General features: G+C 36.0%; 1 protein-coding gene across 2 annotated transcripts; it reads right to left on the minus strand.

Moving 5' to 3' along the window:
* Positions 1 to 1,369: 1,369 nt before the first annotated feature.
* On the minus strand, positions 1,370 to 13,595 carry LOC124844197 (importin subunit alpha-9). Of its 2 annotated transcripts, none has more exons than XM_088100485.1 (11): positions 13,439 to 13,595; positions 13,041 to 13,263; positions 12,126 to 12,279; positions 11,885 to 11,987; positions 11,410 to 11,594; positions 6,268 to 6,347; positions 2,759 to 2,909; positions 2,505 to 2,586; positions 2,348 to 2,406; positions 1,971 to 2,276; positions 1,370 to 1,779 (listed from the first exon to the last, which is right to left on the minus strand). In XM_088100485.1, the coding sequence occupies exons 1-11, from the start codon at positions 13,488 to 13,490 to the stop codon at positions 1,615 to 1,617; spliced, it is 1,560 nt and encodes a 519-aa protein (XP_087956611.1). In that variant the 5' UTR covers positions 13,491 to 13,595; the 3' UTR covers positions 1,370 to 1,614. The 2 variants fall into 2 exon arrangements, with proteins under 2 accessions (XP_087956611.1, XP_087956610.1); XM_088100484.1 differs by having other exon boundaries at positions 6,268 to 6,362.
* Between the last annotated feature and the right edge of the window lie 4,195 nt (positions 13,596 to 17,790).

Genomic DNA, 17,790 nt, shown 5'->3' on the forward strand with positions numbered 1-17,790 from the left:
CATGCAGAGAAAAACTTGTTAGATTTTAGGAGTAGAGTTAGGAGTGCAATTTACGTTCTGGTTTTCTCCTCCCCTCTGGGGGAGGTTTTGTGTTTGATTCAATTTCCAGTTTCCAGAATTTCAGTTTTAAGGATTGAATGTTAATTGTAATTTCATGCTGCAATTTCCAATTGATGTTGTTGGATTTGATTTTTATTTACGCACTACATCCGTTTTCACGTTTAAGATTTTGAATGCAATTATTTTCAGTTCATGAATTTCAGATTTGCAATTTTAATTGTCAAAATTTCGTTTTTACCGTTTTCGGAATTTTACTGCTTAATCTTGTTTTTACAGTCAATTAATTTTACTGCTTTCCGTATTTTTCTGCACAACAACCTTTCAAACCCCCCCCCCCCTTCGTGTTTAATCTGAGACTGAACCACCCAAATTGGTCCTTGAGAGACGACCTAGGAGTCACTTCCTAGTTATACTGCATTATTTTCGTGCAATCAACTTTTGCGAGAGGCGCGACCCTCTCGTCAGTAACAACATTTCCCTCATGGTCTTGGTCAACCCCGTCCTCTTCACTTGTATCAGTTTCTCTTTTCTTGTCCCTATTGGTTGAATTTTGTCGTCCATATGAGAGTTTTTTTGGCTTTCTTGATGTATAGCAAACTATCTTTCAGCACATACCTACCCATTTTTTCCTTTTTCTTTCCTTTCATGATAGATTTCTCGCTTCTTTCTAAGCCTTTTATGTGAATCTTGATTTCCTATAACATTTCTTTTATTTCTTCGATATTTCTTCTACATTCAACCACACTCATTTTCTGTTCACTAGCCCTCCGTTCCAAGATATTGTCTCTTCCTTCCATGCTTCCACCCTTTCTTGATCACTTCTTGATCAATAGAGACCAATTTGATAGACTTCTTTGGTCAAGAAATTTATCTATCACTCAAAACAGAACACACTCACTCAGTAAATAACTAGGAACAAAACTGTATTATTAGTGTAACCAAAGAATACAAAATTAAGAGAGCACTCTCTACTCCAAGGTTTCCCTTCACAAAGAATCAAAGCTCAATCTACAAAATTATTCAAAAATCCCCTGACACATGACCTCCCTACCTTTTTATAAAGGTCCCCCAACCAACTAATTCCTAACCTGTTTTCTTCTTTTTTGTACAAGTTATATCCTATCACATTATATCTTATTATTATACAATCAAGGTTAATGCAAGAAAGGTTCAAGGTTAATGCAAGAAAGGTTCAATTAAACCATATAAAAATTCATCAATAAAATTATGGGAGTGTACTAAGCTTACTAGTAATTAGAATCTTATGCATATAGGTACTAAATTCTAACAAAAAGATCTGGAACAGAGATACAAACAAAAAATTTACATCTCAACTATCTTGTATGTACTCATACAAGGGCCATCAAAAGTGTACCATCTCAAGCCCTGCATAATTTTATCAAACATAATAATACCAAAACAAATTCTATTGGCTTTCATAAAGAATCGTTGTTCAGCAATGTCATTGACTTGTATTGCTCCATATTGGACATGTGGCGGAGGCGAGGGAAGGCAAGCATTAAATGACAGTAAATCTTGCTAGTATGATACCTACTAGACATCAAGCCCATAGTCTTCTCCAAAATATTTGTCAACTAGAGTATTTGCCATAGTCCTCAGATCTTCATTTTCATGAAACTGAAATCTTTCCATGGCTTCAATCCCATCTTCTTGCTCTACAAGCTTTGGGCCCTCGCCATTTGGCATCCCGCTCAGGACCTACGAACACAAGAAATCATAATCAACTAGCGGTTTAAATCTTAAAACTTGGTATGCTCTTGGTTGAGGTTTGATTTTGTCATGATTACACAAACCAATAGGCCTGATTTACTGACTAAACCATGTAATAGGCGTGTTCTAATCAAAATATATAGAAAGTGATTATTTAGACAACCATTGAAATCTCTTACGAGCTCTGTGAACTGAAGTCCAAGCCTTGCAGCTTCAATATCAGCAGATCTAATCAAATCAATAAAACCTGGCAAGCATCCTTTTTCAACAAGTGAAACCATGTGCTCCAGGATCAAACTTGGCTTGCCATCACCTTTAGTCGGGGCAACACAAAGGTTGCCTAATACATAAGCCACTTCTTTTCTTATATCAAATGGAGCGGCAGAAAGAAGTTCCAATAGCAAAGGCACTGCTTCACTAGAATATATCAACTGTTTGTGCTCAACAAGACCAGCAGCTATATTAGACAGCACCCAGGCTGCTTCCTGCATATATTATGAAGCTTCTCTTGATTAATCCAAAGGTAGATTCAAAAAATAAAAATTAAATTTTGTACCTTCTTTAAGACCCTGTTTTGACAGTTCAGACATTTTACAAGAACTTCTATTGCATTACCTGAAAATTCCATTAAAATACAGATGTGAGAATATCATCCATACTGTTTGACCAAAATGAATGCATTCATCTTAGCAAAAAAAGGAAAATTTACTAGCCTGTAATTTCACGTCCAGGAATGAGAACCGCATTAATTGCTTGGGAATCGCCAGCAATAAGATTACCTAAACTACGCAAAATCTAGAAGAATTTCCATTTATTATTAGAAACAACAGATCAATGAGAATAACATAAGCATTGTAACTTGTGTGTATTATTGATATATGCTAACCACAATGAAAAGTCACAGATGCCAAGAGACACACTTTTGCAACAACTGAACAAAAAAACATAATGCAGTAGAGATCATTACCGGAATCATTAATGGCAAACTGTTTGATGTTGATAATTTATTTACAAGTAATTCAAGTACATCACTCTTCACCAGCTTGTCGGTAGCTATATTTGAAAGGGCAGACAAATAAACAACCACCCATGCTACTTCAGTGGCTAACTCATCATCCCTGAGGTGAAAAAACTATTATTAAGACAGTAATCAGGACAGCTTCACAGGGTATGTATTCAATGAGTAGAAGAACTTAACACTTAAGGAAATAAGTTTTTCACAAGGTCATAATGTAAGAACTGAGAATTTATAAAGAAAATTGAAGAAAGATAGGTGTATGCACTGGATTGGACCGATCGGTTTTGTAAGTGGTATATAAATGAAAGTTTCAAATTTCGTTTCATTCTCTGCATGCACTCTCTCCAAAATTTTAATCTCCTCTTTTCTCCTCCTTCTCTCTAATAATCTCTCATCTTACATCATCTTATTTACAATCAGACCAAGCTTAAAGTAATTTTGGAGTCAAAAACATCCTTTTCCACCGATCAAAGTCTTGTTTAGAGTTGGTAAGTCTCGATTCCTTGATCTTCTGTGAAATTCCAAAACTTTTTGACACATGCAAGTCAAGTTTCTGGTTGCATGTGTTCATCAACTTCCTCTTCCCATTTCTGATCATATATTTGGTCTTTTGGTGGGTCTATTCTTATCAATCAGTGAATTTTAGGTTCTTAGGAATTTCTGGTGGTGAGCGAATTTTGCTTGAGAGTTTGGTTCGGTCAAAGAGGTAAGGGAAGCTAGTTAATTTAATTGCTTGGTTTATGATGCATGAAAATGTTGTTTGATGGTGTTGCATGTGTGTGAAACTGAATGATTGTGTGTTTGATATTGTTATTGAAGACTATTAAGTGTTGAATTCATGTTGATTGTGATATCGCATACTTTTGGTTGAGATCCTTAAGTCACCCAAAATTGTACTAAAACAGAGAAATCTGGTTCTCGGTCTTTGAGTTCACGATTTTGCAGAATTGACTCTCAAATCTGAGATGAAACTCTTTAAATAATGTGAGGAATGTTTAGATGTTCTTAAAGAAGTGTATAGGTCTGTATAATATAATTTGGAAGGATTAGAAGTTGGGAAGAATGAAGGAAATTGATAAAGATTGGTGTTGATCATAATTTTGCAGTCATTCTGCAGAATTATGTAGTTTGCTGAGGGTCCTTCGTTGACCGTTCGACTTTCTTCTTGTATACGGTCTTAACTGAGTTCTACTTTTGTAGAGCTTTTCAGTTAATGACCAATCCGTCTTGTACTAGTATTATGTTTAGTCGTAGCGATCGGTCTTAGTGGGGTGTGTGGTTTCTTGGTAGCGCTCCATCTTGTACCAGTGCTCGGTGTCGTACTTGCATTCAGTCTTAAATGCGTTCGGCCTCACACGGGCCTTACCAGTTAATGACCATTCAATTATGTGTTGGTATTCGGTTTCGTATACCGTTCAGTCATTGTTAGGATACGGGGTGGCAGAGTATAATGGTTAATGGGTTTAGGATAGAAGTAAAGAGCGGGAAAGTTTATTAGGCTGTTAGGGGGAGAGAGAGTATAAATAAGCCTTTTGGTAATTCTGTGAAGGGAGTCATTTTTTTGAGTATAGACAGGTCTTGAACCTTATGAGGGGGATTAGGCCTCCGCTAGGGCTAAGAGGGGGATTAGGCCTCCATTAGCGCTATATGTGTACTTTCTTTGAATATCAATACAGATACCCATTCTTTTTACAGTGTTGATTCTTGTTTGTGTGTGTGATTGGGTTGTCTTAGTAAGGTTTCTAACTCAGGAACCTAACCGTCACACTGTTGTAGCGTTTGGTCCTACACTAGAGTTCGATCCCTTAGTGGGGCTCGATATTCTTTTAGAAATCGGTCTACATTGTTACTCGATTTCGTTGGGGTGTTTGGTTAATATTGGTTCTTGGCCTTGTTTTAGAATAGGAATATTATAGTATTCGATCTTACTTCTAGTAGTCAGTCAGTAATAGTGTTTGGCCACTTCTTCAACATTATCTAGTATGAACCGTTCTATGGATAGTGAAAGACCGTTCGGTCTTACACTAAGTATTCGGTCTAAATTTATAATGTACTTTGAGTGTTTAATTCAGAGGTTTAAAGGTATTATGCATGAGAAATAATGTTGATATTGTAGTGTGGTATGAGATTTCTAAAGTTAGATATAAAAGAGAATTCCAATGAGGAATGTCTCAGTGGTTGGTTTTCATGGTAATAGTATGGTATGAATATGGATAGTGAAATCCACGGCGTTCATCCAAACATTCAATGGTTACCAAGTCTTAAGTAGAGATGGGTAATTCATGTCGTGAGAATAGCAGGAAACTCTAGTCTAAGGGGGAAGACCTTAGGTGAGGTATAACGGGCTAACCTCGTGTGGCAGCTGATAGGTTTCTAGTTACTACACCCACGAGTGCACGAACGGCCAAAACTACGTATTCATACCAGTCCAGACAGTCTAATTAAAGTGGTCGGTCAATATGTGTGTATATGTTTTATGCATGTGTATGAGTGTTTTATCTGTTTATTGAATTATATGTTAACATGATTATTAAATTACACTATCTTACCTTGCTTTTCTATTTTTTCATGTTTACCCGTTCGGTTTATCCTTTGCAATGATAATCCGGTGGATGTGAGTAGAAGGAGAAGAGGTCTCGGTGGAGCAAGCTCTGGAAGGAGAGGATCCACCAGTTTAGTACTGACCGTTCGGTCTTGTACATAGTTTTGTATTAGAATAGGTTTCTGCTTAATGTTATTTTATAGTTATTTTGGGATAATTGTACTGTTAACACTTTAATACTAAGTGAATAAGTGGTCTATCATATCATTTCATGTAAATATTCTATTATGTAAATTATACTATATTTTGCGATGTTACACATAATTCTAAAGAGGATTTGAACTATCATCACTTCTGTCTTTAAGCTCATAATAAACCTATAGAAAAGTGAACTTTATAAGCATACAAGTTATAGGCACACAAATTTCAGTTTCAAGGACTTCATCCAAACAAGTCAGGAAATTACAGAGATAATTTTGCTAACATCAATAAGAAATAGTTTAATGGGGAACGAAATGGCACAATACTTGGGAAGGTTTTCACTGATATTAATTGAATTCACATTGTTGCCAGAAATCAGACCAAAGCTAACACTGCTACAGTCTAAGAAATTACAGAGATAATTTTGCTAACATCAATAAGAAATAGTTTAATGGGGCATGAAATGGCACAATACTTGGGAAGGTTTTCACTGATATTAATTCAATTCACATTGTTGCCAGAAATTACAGAGATAATTTTGCTAACATCAATAAGAAATAGTTTAATGAGGAACGACATGGCACAATACTTGGGAAGGTTTTCACTGATATTAATTCAATTCACATTGTTGCCAGAAATCAGACCACAGCTAACATTGCTACAGACTAAGAAATGACCAAGATAATACAACAAGTAGTCGCAAAGTAATACTCACGCTTTCCTCAAGTGCCGAATGATTGCCTCTAATACTCCATCAACACGAACGAGTTCTGTAGCAGCTTTAGGATCTGGGCCCTGCATGCAAACATACTAAAGTCATGTTAAGTTTCCAAAAAGGAAATCATGTCATGGCAAACACACATGTTCACAAATAAAAAATGCATATGGAATGCTACATCTTACACAAATCACAATGCAAAAGAAATCACAACATAACCCATACAAGCAAATGGACCACGAATACGGTTAGACATGTTAGGATATTTATCCTATTTTATCATCATTATATTGTGTTAAGGGTTATCTTATTTATCATAATTATATTGTGTCTAAGATTACACTATTTATCATGATTATATTATGTCTAGGGTTACCCTATTTATCATGTACTTTTGTATCAATTTATTCTTATAAATAGAAGATTGTGAGAGGAATCAATCAAGCCCTCTAGAATTATTTTACAGTTTAATTCTCAAGTTGGTATCAGAGCGGGTCGATCCCGCTCTGGTTTCTGTCTCATAATATATGTCCGACACCACAATCTGTCGTCGCCCGCCACCGTCCGCCGTTGCCCGTCGCCCGCCACCGTCCGCCGTTGCCCGTCGCCGGCCACCGTCCGCCATCGCTGTCATAGTTCCGTTCGTCTAAACCCTTAGGGATTTCTTGTTCCTCGCTGGTACTATTCGTCTTCTTCAGGAATGGCATCTGGCAGTACTCTTTCTTTGTCCGGAAGTCCATCAATTACCTCCGAGAAGCTAAATGGAAAAAATTATCTATCATGGTCTTTTGTCGTTGAAATGTGGTTACTTGGCCAAGGGCATTATGACCACCTTGAGCGAGATGGAAGCCATGTGCCTACTGAAAAAGTTGATCAGTGGAAACAAGCAGATTTCCAGTTGTGTGCCCTGTTATGGCAATTAGTGGAACCCAAACTTCTTGTATCTTTGAGGGCTTTCAAAACTTGTCACTCTTTTAGGAAGAAAGCCCAAAGCATTTATGCCAACGATATTCAACATCTTTATGACACTACGAACAAGCTTGCATCACTTAAAATGGCAGACCATGATATGGTGTCCTTCATGGCTGAAGCCCAATCTGCTGTCGAAGAACTCAGAATGTTTTTGGAAGTGGACCCATTAGAGGATATCAAAAAGAAACTAGACAAATTTTACATGGTGTTGATCCTTCATGTCCTACATCCCGATTTTGATCATCTCAGAGATCAAATTCTAACTAGTCATGAGGTCCCCTCTATGGAAACATTGACCACTCGCCTTTTGCGTGTCCCGGTACCTCAAACTCAAGAAGCACATGAACTAGAGGAACCATCTGTCATGGTTGCCACACGAGGAAGAGGAGGACGTGGCACTAGAGGAGGACGAGGAGGTCAGAGACGTCCTTAATGCACATACTATAAAAGGATGGGTCATACTCAAGAGAATTGCTACTCCTTACATGGTTTCCCTTCCAAAACCGCCAATATTTCGAAGACTGAAACTTCCACTTCGAAGACGGAAACTTCCACTTCTATGTTTTCTGAGGATGAATATCAAGAGTATTTAAGATTAAAGTCTAATAGCTTGGCACAACCATCTCAATCTCCCAGTACATCAACCGCCTGCGTTTCTCAATCTATGGAAGGTCAAAATTCAGGGGTAATTGACTAAGGTGCTCCTGATCACATTTCTAGTAATACCTCTTTGTTCTCATTTATTTCCTTTCGAGAAAAACCTCATTTCATAACCCTTGCAAATGGATCTAAAACTTCCTCCAAAGGAGTCAGCCATGTTTCTTTGTCTCCCTCCCTCAATCTCAACTCAGTCCTTTTTGTCCCTAATTGTCCTTTTAATTTAATTTCCCTAAGCCAGTTGACCAAAATGTTAAATTGTTCAATAACCTTTGATCATAAATCTTTTGTTATACAGGAGCATGGTTCAGGGAGATAGATTGGAGAAGGATATGAAGTTGGCGGATTATACCATTTTGGATATCGTCCAAGGGTGTCCTGTGTTGTTGCTCCTAATCCTAAAGTGCTACATGATCGACTTGGCCATCTCCATTTGTCCAAATTAAAAATGATGTGTCCTGAACTTAGTTGTCTCCTAACCTTAGAATGTGAGTCATGTCAATTAGGAAAACATGTTAGATCTTCCTTTCCTAAAAGGTCTCAATCAATATGTAATTCTAGTTTTTCCATCATCCATTCTAATATATGGGGACCTAGTTGTATTTCCTCATTTGGTTTTAGATATTTTGTTACCTTTATTGATGAATATTCAAGATGTACTTGGGTTTATCTTATGAAAAATCGTTCTGAATTGTTGGCTATCTTTACATCTTTTTTGAATGAAATCAAGAATCAATTTGGTCAAGTAATCAAAATATTAAGAAGTGATAATGCAAAAGAGTATTTCTCATCCTCCTTTTCTACCATCTTGAGTTCCCACGGTATCTTACATCAGTCTACTTGTCCTCATACACCGCAGCAAAATGGTATAGCAGAACACAAAAATAGACACTTGGTTGAAACTGCTCGTACCCTTTTGCTTGATGCCCATATTCTTGTCCATCACTGGGGGATGTCATCTTAACTGCATGTTATCTTATTAATAGGATTCCCTCCTCCTCTCTTGATAATAAAGTCCCTTTCTCCATTTTGTTTCCTAATGTTCTTCTCTTTCATACATCTCCCCGAGTGTTTGGTTGTGTATGTTTTGTTCATGACATGTCTCCAAGTGTAGACAAACTCTCCGCTCGCGCTCTCAAATGTGTCTTCTTAGGCTATTATCGACTTCAAAAAGGATATTGGTGTTACTCTCCTGAAACTCAGAAGTATTACATGTCGGCCAATGTCACATTCTTTGAACAGACTCCTTACTTCTCTCCATCTGTTCAGGATGTTTCTATCCTCCAGCAGGTCCTTCCTATTCCAATGGCTGAGTCAAATAGCTCCACTGTCTATGTCATTCCAAGTCTTGATCACAATCCTTCTACACTCGTTTCTCCACATACTGAGATCATCCCACACAGGGTCCCAATGAATAGTCCACCTCCCTAAGACAATGGTGAATCTCCTACTTCAGATTCTTCTCCCTCATCACCTCCTCCCATGCCTCCTGGTGAAAATGATTTAACATGGCCTATTGCCCTCAGAAAAGGTTCTCGTTCCACTCGAAACCCTCATCCCATTTATAATTTTCTAAGCTATCATCGATTGTCGCCCTCCTATTTTTCTCTTTTATCCTCAGTGTTCTCTGTTGTTATACCCAAGAATATGAAAGAAGCACTTGATCATCCTGGATGGCGACAAGCTATGATTGCAGAAATGCAGGCTCTTGACCACAGTAATACTTAGGAACTGGTACCTCTTCCCCCAGGCAAAAAGGCGGTTGGTTGTCGATGGGTGTATGCAGTTAAAGTCAGCCCTGATGGTGAAATTGATCGGCTCAAAGCTCGGTTTGTTGTAAAAGATTACACTCAGGTTTATGGTTTTGATTATTGTGACACTTTCTCTCCTGTAGCTAAGATGACTACTATTCGCCTCTTCTTTACCATGGCAATCATTCGTCATTGGCCACTTTATCAATTGGATATCAAGAATGCCTTCCTACATGGTGATCTTGAGGAAGAAGTTTATATGGAGCAACCTCCTGGGTTTGTTGCTCAGGAGGAGTCTGGTATGTTATGCAAATTGCATCGATCTCTATATGGCCTCAAGCAATCCTCACGTGCTTGGTTTGGAATGTTTAGCTCCATTGTTCAAAAATTTGGGCTAAAACGCAGTGAAGCAAACCATTCAGTTTTTTACTGTCATTCTTCTCTCGGGAAATGTGTTTACTTAATAGTATATGTTGATGATATTGTCATTACAGGAAATGATGTTGTTGGAATATCTCAACTAAAAGAGTACTTGTGTAGACATTTTCAAACCAAGGATCTTGGAAGTCTCAAATACTTCTTAGGCATTGAAGTAGCGCAATCAAGAGATGGAGTTGTAATCTCCCAGAGAAAGTATGCTCTTGATATATTACAAGAAACAGGCATGATTGATTGTAGACCGGTAAACAGTCCCATGAACCGAAACCAAAAATTAAGGACAGAAGAAGGTGAATTATTCTCTGATCCAGAGAGGTATAAGAGGCTGGTTGGAAAACTGATTTATCTTACTATTACAAGGTCAGATCTATCCTTTGTAGTTAGAGTGGTTAGTCAGTTAATGCAGGCTCCATGTGTTGACCATTGGAATGCTCTCATTCGCATTCTAAGGTATGTAAAGAAGGCTCTCGGGCAAGGATTGTTGTATGAAGATAAAGGAAGCATTCAGGTCTCTGGGTATTGTGATGCAGATTGAGCAGGTTCACCTGTTCATAAACAGTCTACTACAGGATATTGTGTTTTTCTTGAAGGAAACATTATTTCCTAGAAAAGTAAGAAACAGAATGTAGTAGCTAGATCAATCGCGGAAGCCGAGTATAGGGCAATGGCATCACTAACATGTGAACTTATATGGGTGAAACAATTCCTTCAAGAGGTTAAATTTTGTGACATCCATACTATGAAGATGTATTGCGACAATCAAACTGCTTTCCACATTGCATCAAATCCAATGTTTCACGAGAGGACTAAACATATAGAAATTGATTATCATTTTGTTCGTGAAAAGTTGTTGACTAAAGAAATATGTACTAAGTTTATTGGGTCAAACGATCAACTCGCAGATGTATTGATCAAGTCATTAAGGGGTCCTCGAATTGAGTTTATTTGTTCCAAGCTTGGTACATACAATTTGTATGCTCCAGCTTGAGGAGGAGTGTTAGGATATTTATCCTATTTTATCATTATATTGTGTTAAGGGTTATCCTATTTATCATGATTATATAGTATCTAGGATTACCCTATTTATCATGATTATATTGTGTCTAGGGTTACTCTATTTATCAGGTACTTTTGTATCAATTTATTCTTATAAATAGAAGATTGTGAGAGGGATCAATCAAGTCCTCTAAAATTATTTTACAGTTTAATTCTCAAGTAGACGGATGAAGTAGAACAGCTATTATTAAAGAGTTGTAACAAAAAGGTCGATCAAAACAAACAATATGTTAAAAGCAAGTTACTTAATTGATGTATCCGAAACCTTTATTAGGTTAGACAAAGCCCAGGCAGCTGTTCTAACAGTAGAACCTCTGTCTGGTAGCATCATTCTTGCAAGAGGTAGTAAAGCCCCTTGAACAAGCAAAAGATTCCTAAGCTCTTCACCTTCACCGGCCACATTTCCTAGAGCCCAAGCACACTGTTCAACAACAGCTGGATAACTCTTTTCTGCATAAGAAAACCATTCATGAATTTAAAAGGTAACTGTAAATACTAAAATTACTAAAATAGTCTCAACCTTCAAGAACAACTTTGTATAATAATGCTGAATAGAGTATAAAAGAGGACATTTACAAAAAATAATTATGTTTCCATCCCTTTCAGATATGACAATATCTTACAATTCTTTAAAAATTCAAGCTATAAGAATTACTATTAATCTTTATCATATACAAATATAAATAAAAATAATAATTAACTTCTGTGAAGGCAAAAGGAATCTCAAAGTGATCACTCACCCCCAAGATGAGTAATAAGTAAGGGCAAGGCAGGAAGCAATGCTTTTGTTTCTTCTGGATTCCCTGCAGCAATATTTGTGAGACACCAAGCTGCCTCAAGCAACTGCAGAAGGCATTAACCCCAATAAGTAAGCTCTAAGAAATATTCTTCCCACTACTCATCCCATACAATAAGCATAGCAAGCATAGGTAAGCCTTCTGTGACATTGAACACCATTTAAAGGAAGAAGAAACTTCAGACCTGTTCATCTGGAGAACCAAACGAAAGACACTGCACAAGAATGGGTACAGCTCCAGCTTTAAGAGCAGACTCAACAGGAGGAAATTCAGATCTTGACAGCAAACGCCTTAATTCTTGAAGGGCCCCAACTCTTTTCTTCACCGCACCCTTCCCCCTATTGATTGAACACGTAAAAGGAAATGCTTAAGCCAAAGTTAATGAATATAGGAACTATATTGACACAATTTAAGTCTTTCTCAGTTTGTATAAAAACATAGCCAAGACAATACTGAAAGATTTAGTAAAAGACCAGTCTAGGACTACAATATAAAAGAAATAAAACAACAAAACACCAATCTTTTGTTGTATAAGTTTCCTTCATTCGTAGATCATCCCACCTCAATCAGAAGACTCGTAACATTAGGTGGGTTTTACATCCTCAGACCAACAAAACTATTGGCTAATTATACGTTTCAACTACACAATTTCAAATTAAACAATTTCACAAAGTCGCAAGTACTTTGACCCCATTTACTCATAATAGTAGTCCTCTGAGTTCACCACAAACTACAAATAATTTACTATACCTCTTTCGGTGTCTTACCACAACCACCTCTGTTTGGATTAACATCTCCACAAACACTGCAGAAGAAGAAAATAAGAAAAAAAATTGAAATTAACTTTCACCACAAGCTAAAATTAGCTTATGCATAAGCTAAAAACAATTCGGGGAGACTTCGGGAGAAATCAACTCCAAATTAGCTCATCCATAAGCTAAACATAATTAGCTTACAAGAGAAATTAATTTCATCTTTTCTTCTCCGAAAGCTTATGGAGAAGTTTTCTCCAAAAAGTCCAAACAAAGCCGAATTCCAAAACAACCAACACTTCCAGCAAGATGAACATTGAAGACCCAACGAGTTCGGAAGAGCTTACTGAAAAGCAAGGGCAGATTTCAAATTTTCCACGGCCACTGAAGTCTGAGACTCCAAAATAGATTGCTCTTCATCAATTAACATGTCACTGTCAATGGCAACTTCGAAATCGCCACCACCAATGCCCACTCTGCAGAGTCTTTTCGCTCGCATCAGCGATCCCCTCCTTTCTTTCCCAACTGCGACTGCATGCTCTCGTCTCCTACTGGCGGCGGCATTCCCAACTGAAACAAAACAAAACAAAACAAAACAAACACGCGATTGAATCTCTAGATTAGGTTTATTGTCAGAGTTCAAAAACGGAGTTTTACAAACCTTAGCATTTGTCTTTGATTTTTATTTTTTTTTTCAACTTTGAACTGCTGAGAAGTGACAATCTAGGGATGAATAGAAACGCACCTGAGGACTTTATAGGAACCCTCTTGTTAGAAGTGAGACCGGAATCGGCCATTGCAGAGAAGCTTAGCGAGTATGCTTGTTACGTTCTGTGAGTGAAGGGTTTTTGCAAAACTGACCGGTGAGTAAGTAGAAGGTTTTCCATGAAAGAACGGGTAAACTCTAGTAATTTATTTTTATACGAGCCTGTTAAAGAGAAAAAGTTAGTATTAATATACAGTTAATTTTAAAATATAGATTTTTTTAGTATTAATTATTAACAATTAAATTAAATTAACAGAATTAAAATAACTACATTAAAATTTTAATCGCTTTATTACATTAAAAATGAAATATAATAATATTTATTATATTTTATTTATTATTCATTCTAGAAGAAACTTTTACGTATAATGATGTGCCTTGGAGTTGTTAAAGAAACGGAAAATATTAGAACATGTAATATTTATGGAATATATGTTTTATGATATTGTACTAAGTCAGAATATATTTCTATGCACGAAAATATATGTTTGATTAACATTTTATATTCTTTGAAATATTCTTAAATTTTAAAATAATTAAAAAATAAAAACAGAATGAAAGATGTAGTAATAGAATTAAAAATAGCTTCTTTTATTTATATGAAAACGTAATTTTTGAACTCTACTGTTAAAAAGAATTGTAACGATAAAAAAATAGTATTTTAGATATGATAATAGTTTAAAATAATGAGATTCATTATTATAATATTAAAGTATTTTAATATAAGTAGAAGTCTTATTTTAAAATATTCTAAAAATTATTTATTTAGAGTTTTTTTTTCAGGTATTTTCTATCTTTTAATATGTTAATTAGTTTCTTCTATTGAGTAGCTGGTGTTGGACACCACTTTCCCAACACTGAGGCTAGTCCATTATCTGTTATGAGTCATTTCAAAAAATTACTATTTTCGCTTTGTTAATTATCAGATCAAACTGTAGTTTTGATAGTTAGTTTTAAACATATAGTTTTTTTACTGTGACTGTTTGATTTTTGATTGAAAGTTTATAATTAAAGGAGCTTTGCACGTAAGATTCTTATAGTTTAGGTTATTGGCAATTTTAACTTATATTGTTTGTTTGGTGTATAACTTTTTTAATCATTTATTTTTTTGCATTACATTCTTGATTAAATCATATTTAATTTAACGTAAGAACATTTGGAGCTTTGAGGAAGTTGTAGTTTTATTCTTAAAATCCAAAACATTTTATAAATGTGTTATACGGTTTTGATTTTTAACCGTAAATCTGGATTAAGTAGCAAGGTTTGAAGTAAAAATATGAGTTGTTGTGATTTAAGGAATTTCATGGGAAAATCCTATTGTTGTGTTTTTTTAGTGTATGCATTGATGTATGTATTCAAGTAAGAATGTATCTAACACTTTAATAACCATTCACACTTAACTAGAGTAGAATATTTCCTTGGCCTAATATGTGAATGGACCTTGGAAGTGATAGGGTGAAACTCATTGGTAATAGCTCTATAGAGTAGTATATGTAAAACTCTTATTTTTATGCTTAAAATTGATACCAAAAGCAACCTTTAAGACTTAGAAACTAGCTTGAACTCATATTTTTGCTTTAGTTTTGTGAATAAGAGAGTTGAAAGTGAATTTAATGGTTTTGTGCAAGATTCCCTTTATTTTGTAGGCTAATTGAATGATTTGAAAGAAGAATTGAAGTACCGAATTATTGGTGTGCTGAAAAGTCAACCAGAAACCAGAAAAGTCAACCAGTCAACCAGAAAAGTCAACCAGTCAACCAGTCAACCAGAATATAAAAAAAGTCAACCAGACGAGTTTTGGGCCAGTTTTATGCGATTTTATGATCTGTTTGGGCCTGGACCCGTTTTCTATGATTTTTATGTCCTATTTAAAGACCTAGATGTCTTAGGGTTGGTATCTTTGGCAAAAACGAAGCAAACACTCTCTCTTCCACCCCTTTGAAGGAGGATCTTGGATGCTCAGGCTACCTCTTCACCTTTCTAGGGTTTTATCCTTCATTCTTTCATTATTGTTCATCTAGGTTCACCATGAATATGGTGAACTAAACCTTGTATGTTTGTTGGGGAATCAATGTAATCTTTTGAAGCTCTCATATATGGAATTTATGCTTGCATCTTAATCTAAGATTTATGCTTTCTTTCATCATTAGTTAGGGTTTTTCCTCTTTGCTTAATGCTTGCTTTGTTTAACTCATTTAATGCATGATTCTTGATTTTGTCGATACGGGAACGTACGGGGAAGTCTAGATCCGGGGAATCTCTACCAATATTATATTGGTTGTCGTTAAGCTCCTGTGCTAAGAGAACTAATTATTAGGAATGCTAGGAATCGTATGAACTCGTAATTAGGGATAGGCCTTCTTGACAAGGTAATTTAGAGAGTGGCATTAACAATGATGATTTGAATGTTGAATTCCTAAAATATATGAGAGTGGATGAGATGAAATTGACCCCCAACAACATATTCATCCATATATTTCATTGAAAGTATTTGTCTTTTGCTTTTGCCATTGATCAAAACCTCATGCATACATGTTTGTTTTCGTCTTTTGCATAATACAATCCAATTATTTCGTCCTTAAGTCTTAGCTAATCAAAGAATCACATAACTAAACTAGGTCGTGAGTCCTTTGGGAGAACGATACTTGGTCTTACCGAGTTTATTACTTGAAACGATTCGGTCATACTTGTCGATTGTTCAACAAGTTTGTGACATCATATTTTGGTGATCATAAATTTGTCCATCAAGTTTTTGGCGCCGTTGTCGGGGACTCGTGGTTTAACTAGTTAATTTGTGTGATTATTGATTATCTTTGACTTTAATTTTGAATTTCTGTTTTTATTTTCTGTTTTTATTTTTTTGGTTTTTATTTTATCTTATTTGATTTGATTTTATTTTATTTTATTTTATTTGATTAGATTAGATTTTATTTTATTTTATTTTATTTTATTTTATTTTATTTGATAAGATTAGATTTTATTTTATTTTATTTTATTTGATTAGATTAGATTTTATTTTATTTTATTTTATTCTATCTTATTTTATTTTATCTTCTGAATCTTTTATCTTCTCCTATATCTTTTTGTGCTAACAAATATTTTCTAGGGTTTTGTTTTCTTGTGTATACAGGAAGCAATTAGAACAAGGAGCAAGAAAACAACAGAACCTCTGCTTGAAGGTCTAGACGAGAGTAGACGGAGGAGAAGAATCCGAACATCTAGAGAACTTTTCCCTTCTCCAGAAACTCTCTTACAATCATCACCACAAGGTTCTGTTCATAGCACAGAAAATATGGAGAACAACAATGTTAGAAGAACTCTTGCTGACTACACCAATATAGTTGGACCTCAGCACTTTAATAGTATAGCTAGACCTAGAGTCAATGCAGCTAATATGGAGGTCAAACCAGCACTAATTCAACTGGTGAAAAGCAACCAATTCAATGGGTTATCTCATGAAAGCCCATATGAGCACCTCACTACCTTCAATGAGATTTGCAACACAGTAAAGATTAATGGGGTGCCAGACGAAGCTATCAAACTTAGCTTGTTTCCTTTCTCATTGGGAGGCAATGCTAAGCTTTGTTGAATTATTTCCCAGAAGAAAGTTTCACAGAGTGGGAAGCAGTGGTCACAAAATTTTTAAACAAGTACTTCCCACAATCTAAGGTGACAAAAGGCAAGCAAGAGATTTTTTCATTTAAACAGGGCATGGAAGAATCACTAGGGCATGCATGGGACAGGTATAAAAGGTTGCTAAGAAAAACACCCACGCATGGCTTTGAAGATCAGGAAGTAGTCTTAACTTTCCTTGGAGGGCTTGGTTCACAAACCAAGATGATGCTGGATGCCTCAGCAGGAGGCAATATTAAATGGAAAACTCCAGAGGAAGCAACAGAAATTATAGAAAACATGGCTACTAGTGATAATGAGCTACACAGTGAGAGAGGAGCTCCTATGCAAAAAGGAGTCCTCCAATTACAGACACATGACGCCCTGCTAGCTCAAAACAAAATTCTAACTCAACAGCTGGGGACTCTGACTAAAACTCTTGCACAATTACCCAAAGAGTTGAAAACTGTTGCACAGGTACAAACCTAGTTGTGCGAATTGTGTGGAGGCGACCATATCAATGGTCAATGTGCCTTTCCAGTTGAAGCCATAGAGGATGCAAACTACATGACCAATAAGTACCGTCAAGGAAGCTACAATCAGGGGTGGAAACCACACCCAAGTATTGGTCAAGGGCAAACTGGGCAAGCTGGTCAATATAATAAGCAGCAGCAGCAACCCACCTTATGGCAACAATTATCTATGCTTAATGAAAGGTC

The sequence above is a fragment of the Vigna umbellata genome, chromosome 10, assembly GCF_029865625.1.
Source record: "Vigna umbellata cultivar VRB3 chromosome 10, Vumbellata_1.0, whole genome shotgun sequence".
NCBI lineage: Eukaryota > Viridiplantae > Streptophyta > Magnoliopsida > Fabales > Fabaceae > Vigna > Vigna umbellata.